The sequence below is a fragment of the Limulus polyphemus genome, unplaced genomic scaffold (genome assembly GCF_000517525.1).
Source record: "Limulus polyphemus unplaced genomic scaffold, Limulus_polyphemus-2.1.2 Scaffold2833, whole genome shotgun sequence".
In the NCBI taxonomy this organism is placed as follows: domain Eukaryota; kingdom Metazoa; phylum Arthropoda; class Merostomata; order Xiphosura; family Limulidae; genus Limulus; species Limulus polyphemus.
Window position 1 is genome coordinate 143,178 of NW_013668443.1, and position 7,225 is coordinate 150,402.

Consider the following 7,225-nt stretch of genomic DNA (forward strand, 5'->3'; position numbering starts at 1 on the left):
CTTCGGTTGCCAGTGGATCTGTTAACAGGAAGCCCACCTTATGAAGAGTTTCCTGAAAATGTGTCAGAGTTTGTGAAAGTGTTAACAGAAAGGATGGATGATATTCACCATCAAGTGCGCTCAAACTTAAAAACGTCTGCTGATTCGATGAAGTTATCTTATGATAAGAGATCTACTGAAGTTAGCTTTGTACCAGGAGACAAGGTATGGTTGTATAATCCCAGGAAGACCAAAGGGAAGTCTCCTAAGTTGTCTTCTCCATGGGAAGGCCCATATGACATAGTGGATCGTCTCTCATATATGACTTTCCGGATAAAATGTGGTCAGCGAAGTAAGCCAAAAGTGATGCATGCCAACAGGCTTTGGCATTATCACGGTCCAGGACATTTCAGGTGGGATGAAGTGAACAATGGAACAAATGACACTGCTGAAGATGTGTCACCTGAAAAAGCCATTGTCGAAGAAGAAACTCTATTTGAGAAGGGAAACAGTGAAGCCCTTGATGAAGTTACTATTACTGATGTGGCTGTTACCAATGATACGACATTTCCTGATGAAGCAGATGAACCCCACATGAAGCAGAAGCCAACGCGACAGAGACCAATGCAGAAGAAGATACGCTCCGAAAAATTAAAAGACTTAGTTTAATTTTTATTTTGTGTTTGTAAATTCTGTACATTTAATTAAGTTACTGTTAATTGTTTATTAGTTTAATGTAAGTGGCTATTGTTTGGGACGAACAATACTAAGGAAGGGGCAGTGATATGACAGTGGGGGTCACGTGACAAGTATTCTAGAAGATTCGCTAGTGTGTTACGACAGCGGGGGTCACATGACGAATATTCTAGAAGATTTGCTAGTGTGTTACGACAGCGGGAGTCAAGTGACACTGGTAGCACATGTTGAGAGTCTTAGAAGTTTCTAGAACAGGCAGTATTATCGTATATAAGTACGCTAGACAGAGAAACGGAGGCAGAGACGTAGCGGAGATGAAGCAGGCAGAGAGAAAGAAAGACAGCGATTACGGTCGGCGGGAGCTGAGGATAGCAGACACAGAGATCGGAACTATAGTTGGCGGGGACGAACAATTAAGTCTATGCGCTATAGAAAGTGAGTGAATTGTTGTGAACTACAGTGTGTGTAACTGTGAAAATTAAGTGTATTACAAAGTTGTATTGTGGAAGAATAAACAAGTTTTATAAAGAAAGGACTTGTATCTTTGAAGAATTAACAAACAAACATACAGAGATGTAACAATATCATTGCCGACTCTCTGGCTACTTAAATGTTAAATAAAGTGGGAATTTACTGGTTTTTTTTTTACATTGTGTTATGTTTCTGACTTATAATTACATAACTGTATTCTTTAATGTTGTATAAGTAGACATGGATCTAGGGTAGAGGGTCTAGATCCCATTAGTCAAATTAAAAACTGTATTTTTTAATGTCGTATAAGCAGGTGCAGGTCCATTATTTTCAAAAACTAATAAAAACAACCAGGCATCCTTACACTACCATATGTTATCAAAAATAAACATTAAATGTCAGTATTTTACTGGATTGGGCTATTACTTACCATAAAAGCTTTTTTGAGGTTTTCTGAAATCAACACAGCTTGAGTCTACAGCAATCCAATTAAGGCTTCAACTAATAACTGGTTATTTCTTTGCTTATAAAACAATATGAACATCAGTTAAATGTTGCCATGGTAAAGTTTCATGCTTTACCTTCTTTCAGACACTAACAATGTGTTTAGACTTTAGAGATTTAACATACAACATTAAAGGACAACAAGACCTTCCTATCCACTAAATTAAACACTAAAAAAATCCAAGCCAGCCATTATCTTTCCAATATTTATCACACAATCCCTTAAGCTACCTTAACTTAACTACATCTATCACATCTGAAAGTAACCCATTCCATAGGCCAACCACCCTGTTACTAGTGTTAAACAAATAAAGCTGTCTGTCTTAGCTGAAGATGACTCTTTCCCTTCCAAAATTCACAGGTGTCCCCTAACCATAACCTTCTCACCATTAAATGTGAAAAAAGATAAGGTATCAATACTATCAATTCCCTTAACAATTTTAAACAGATTTAAATCAGATCCCCTCTAAGTTCAGAGATCTTAACTTTTCCTTTCTATCACAGGTATAATCCTAGATGCCCTCCTCTGAGCCCTTTCCAATAACTCAATCCTTTCTAAAATAAGGAACCCAAGATTGAACATAGTACCCCAAATGTGTACTAACTAATGACCTATACAATGATATTATAACCACTTTAGACATTTATTCAATATTTCTGTAGATATAAACAAAAATAGTATTTGGCCTGCCAATAGCAACAGAACATTGCTTGAATGGCTCATGAAACTGATCAACCAGAACACCAAGATCTTTCTCTTACATACCACTGTTAAATATATTTCCATCAAATTTATACTCAGAATTCAAATTGTGATGTCCTGTGTGTATTACCTTGAGTTTATTATAACTGAAAGCCATCTGCCATTCATTTGCCCAATTCACCAAATCCTTTTGTAGAGCAGCAGCATCCTCCTCATAGCCAGTAAAACCCAAAACATTAATGTCATGAGCAGCAAATTTAAATAATCTTCTGACTGTTCCTTCCTCTATGTTACTGGTGTAAATCAAAAAACGCAAAGATACTAACAATGAGCTTTGAGATATCCCATTTGTGACATTAATTCTGTTTGCCTGAACTCTAACAACCTTGTTTTCTTCCATATATCCAGTTTTCTTTTCAATGACCTAACCTATCAACTTGGGGCATGATGGTGGGTAAAACAAAATGCATGGCCTAGGTAACTAATGAATGAACATTTGCTGTAAAATTCTTATCAATCTATGGGTGTAGCTAGCAGTTTGGCCACAAATTTTGATTACATTCCTTTAAATCACACACTCAACCCTTTTTTGTCTGCACCTTTTTTTTCACACCTAAGGTGTTTTTGATATTAGATATGATTTTTTTTTGTCAATACACCCCAACAAACCACAGCAAGTAAGAAAGTGATACTTGATAGTAACCAACATTAGTTTTAGGATCTAGCCCTATTAATAAGGACAAACCTATAAACTACAAAACCAGCAAGGTTCTTTAAAACATATGGTGGTAGTTTTCCTCTATAATACAGTGTTAATAACTTCCTTTATAGTAATGCTATGGAAACTAGATTAACAGTTTCTCATCATCACCTGCATGCACTCAATATAGCAGTATCAAGGATCATTATTTATGCTAATTGCTTAAGCTAATATCATATGATGCTAAACACACTTTAATTAAGATAATTTCATAAAATTTAGTAAATTTGTGCTTAAAAGTTGGCAATGAATAATAACCATCCACCAATATGATTCTTTTGAAAACGTGAGCTAGAAACTGCTAATCTAGTTTCTTTGGCCTAACAAATACTTATGTATCTATCTGCACATGCTTTACCCCTAGTTTTCTGCTCTAAATAAGCCATCTTTAATCTGAATGACAAAAAACTAAAAACAGTCCATCTTCTTTTAGGTGAAGCTGTAGTAAATATTTCATACCAATAGCTAATGTGACTTTTTGTGTAGGCATGCACAAAAACATTGGTTAAAATTGAGTGGTTTTTGTTAAATAACTTTGCACATGTGGCTTATATTTAGACTAAATTTGATATCTAATTGTAGATTGTAAAGATCTATCAGTGTACCAAATTTGAAAAAAAAATCCATAAAAGTTAAGTATGCTTTTCTCTCAAATAAAATTTCCATACTTTCGTGTGAAGAAAAAAAATAATTTTTTATTAAAAAAAATATTTTTTAAAAATTATATATATATATATATATGAATTCTCACTATACTTCAAGAACTTTAACTCAAAAATATTTTAGAATAGGCATTTGGAATATCTGATGAGATTTAATTTAATTCATGAAGAAAAATATAAAAATTTACTTTTATTTCTGACAGCTACAAAGTTTTGACTGTAAACAACTCACTTGTCAATACATAATTTTTCTAGCCATCCCAAAAAACATAAATTTTGCTAAGAACCTATTACTCCTTAAGAATACATTATCCATTTCCTGATATTCAAATTCTTAAATTTCGTAAAAGCCTTGATTGAAATCTTATGGTGCCACATCACAGCTTTGAAAACAGCTACAAAGAACGTTTCAATATTAGTGGACAGAGCAAGAATTAGAATATCACGTGATATCTAATGTATTGGTTTAAGGTTTATTACAGTTTCTGTAAATGTTTTTTTCATGAATGTGAAAGTATTTGAGTGTTAAATTATATCTATTTGAAAGAAATCGTCAATGAGAAGACAAATACCTTGGGATAAGACAATCTTATACAGTTTAGAGATGTGTTGAATGGGTAACAAAATTTATTAAAAGCTTAACACAACAACAAATGTACGTTTGGAGAAAATGTTGTCATCATTAGATTACCTATACACAGGAATATATATATATATATATTGTTAATTGTTTAATAAAAGCAAAATCCTGAAAGTTGTATTCAATTTGAGTGTACATTTTGTTGGACAGTGAAGGAACAAGTAGATATTTAAGGAGAAGTACATTTTTTCTAGCAATGAGCTCCTTTGCTACAAGACCAATAGACAAGTTTCAAATTCAGTAGGAGCAACAGCCCCCATATAGTCAAAAATGAAGACCAGTAGGGGTAACAGAATCCATTATTAAATGGGCAAGATTTCAAATTTCCCATTGTAACTGGTGGCCAGTGGATTTCAGTAGCTACAGGTCCAGTGGAATTTTCAGTATGCTAGCAAGCTCTCTATACAAATCACTAGTTGGACCTCACTTAAAATACTACATACAATTTTAATCTCTTTATGTAAAAAGGAATACTGGCCTATTGGAAGGTATTTGGAGAAGAGCTAGTAGTAGTAGGATGGATTCCAAAGATGTATTTTTTACAGGGATATATTAAGATCTCTTAACTTACTTTCTCTTGAGAAAAGAAAGTGTAACTTGTAAGAGAAAATCTTATTGAAGTTTAGAAGATTATTGGAGGAACTGATAGGATAAAAGACTTGATTTCTTAATGTTACAAACTGAAGATAATAAAATTAGAGGACACAAGTTCAAGATTTGAAAAGACTATGCAAGGCTCCAATCAAGACAAGTCCCCCCCCCCTGCACAATATGGTGACTGATTTATGGAATAAGTTATCAACAGTAATGGAGACTAACACTTTATGGGTGGAATCAACAATTTCCTGAAAAATACAGTGTTTAATTTTTTACATTTCATAAGGGTTGGTGTGGAATTACTTCCTTGAAGGACCAAATGATCACTTGTTGTCTGTATGCAATACCTCCTAAAATTGTACTTTACTTATGAAAATTCTAAAAAGGAATATAACTTCCTCTCCTTCCTTTAATAGTTGGAATATAAAATAACTAACAAATATGTATTTTGTTATCCTAAAGGAAAAAAACAGCCATTTAAAAATAAAACTGTCTTAACTGAAGCCTAGTCTGTTTTCCATAAATCTTAAAATTTAAATATGTTTTAACCTACTCCTCGTAGAACATTAGAAGGGGAGTTTACACACTTCAATTTGCCACTACACCACTGGTTCACTCTTCTAACTGCCTTAACTTTCAATTTCAAATTGAGCCCTTAACCCTATTGATTCTCCTGATTTTGTGATAATCTCATAAACTTTGTAGGGACACATCTCACCTATTTTTCTCAATAGAAAATATGTTAAAATTTATGGGATATTATCCTATTCCTGTAACGTACAGTGCAAGTGTAAGACTATCCTTCTAGTTCTACCCCAAGAATCATCTGCTAGTAATGTCACTAATATTAATATCAACAAAAAGTTAATACTTTATTACTAGTATTAATAGAATACTAAGTTAAAAAACTACACCAGTATAGACTAGCTCCTATAACCACTTTCCACTAAATGAATAATGAAAAACTTTCAAAAAGTAAATATAATTATAATTTAAATTTCTTGGACAGGCATACGAAATTTGTAATTACTATTACTATCAGTATTAGTGAGTGTTATAAACAAAACTCAGTTGAAAAAATAAAATCTGTTTAGTAATACTAATAGCATAGTGAAAGCACAGGTGATAATACGTAAAGAAAAATTATAAAAACAAAAATAAATATAAAGTACAAAAAAGGGGTTTTGATGAAACTACGGGACTAATACCTTTACACACTTCCATTAGGAAAGGTAGGCTAGTATTCGATTTTCCCTTGACATACTTTATAGGAATGTTATAATACACGAAGGAAATCTCAATTGCCGTGATATTTGAAATTCCCTTAGGTAGGATTAGAGTGAATTAATATACGACACCTTTTTTCCCCTTTTCATTAGCTATAATTTTGTACGCCAGCAATACCAGGCGTGGGTCGCACGTATACCAGATTCGATTTTATTACTCATCAGGATCTCTGCTAGCCTACCCTCAAATTGAAATTATTTTATGCAGGACAGTGTAAATTAATCTGTGACACCTTGGGTGTAGTCAAATACTTCAACCGAAAGGGTTTGACTTCCTGAGTCCAAAACTGTAGTTAGATCTGAAATTGGTCAAGAGATAACGGATATACGAATAAAAGTCTGTCTAGAAAAAAAAACAAAAACTCAGACCCATCCTATGAGTCGATATGCTGCGCTAAAAACTAACCATATGTGAGAAAAGAAAAAAAGTTTAGCAACATATTACAGTTGTGGGTGGGAATTTAATTTATAGTCATGTGCCCTGACGAGCTTCAACACTTGACTATATATTACAATATTTTCCAACATCAATAAAAATAGGCAGCTTTCATAATTACTGAACTTTACATTTTATCCTTAGTTCACATCTCTCGATCTACCCTAAACATGTGAATCGTCTAACTGAAATAATAATGTTACGTCTGTGTTGTTTGTTAGTTTTTCATAGAAATTCTTTCCGAGAAACTTCAGCGATGCAAGTCTTTTCTTAAATAAAACTAGTTTATTCTTTCTCAATTCAACTTTGCAATAGACTTAATTTCCACTGTCACTTTCACTTAACCACACGCTATAACTCACAACAAACAACTCAGGCACTTTACTTACTACCGCGCTGGACTCAATTGTCCGTCTCTATCTCTGCCTGTCTGCAATTCAATTATCTACCTATGTCGTCACTTCTCGCCGGTCTTATATATACAAAATAGC

At 33.4% G+C, this 7,225-nt stretch overlaps 1 protein-coding gene across 11 annotated transcripts in view; it reads right to left on the bottom strand.

Moving 5' to 3' along the window:
* Positions 1–6,673, bottom strand: part of LOC106468018 (mitotic spindle assembly checkpoint protein MAD2B-like) — a 68,343-nt gene extending 61,670 nt beyond the window's left edge. For 6 of the 11 annotated variants that reach the window (XM_022396319.1, XM_022396312.1, XM_013928415.2 and 3 more), the window contains exon 1: positions 6,221–6,447. In XM_022396319.1, the coding sequence (XP_022252027.1) occupies positions 6,221–6,236 (16 nt within the window). In that variant the 5' untranslated portion in view covers positions 6,237–6,447. Of the gene's footprint in view, positions 1–1,576; positions 1,670–5,565; positions 5,655–5,730; positions 5,800–5,926; positions 6,009–6,220; positions 6,448–6,531 lie in introns of those variants that run through there. The other 5 variants (XM_022396313.1, XM_022396316.1, XM_022396314.1 and 2 more) reach the window with 5 other exon arrangements.
* Between the last annotated feature and the right edge of the window lie 552 nt (positions 6,674–7,225).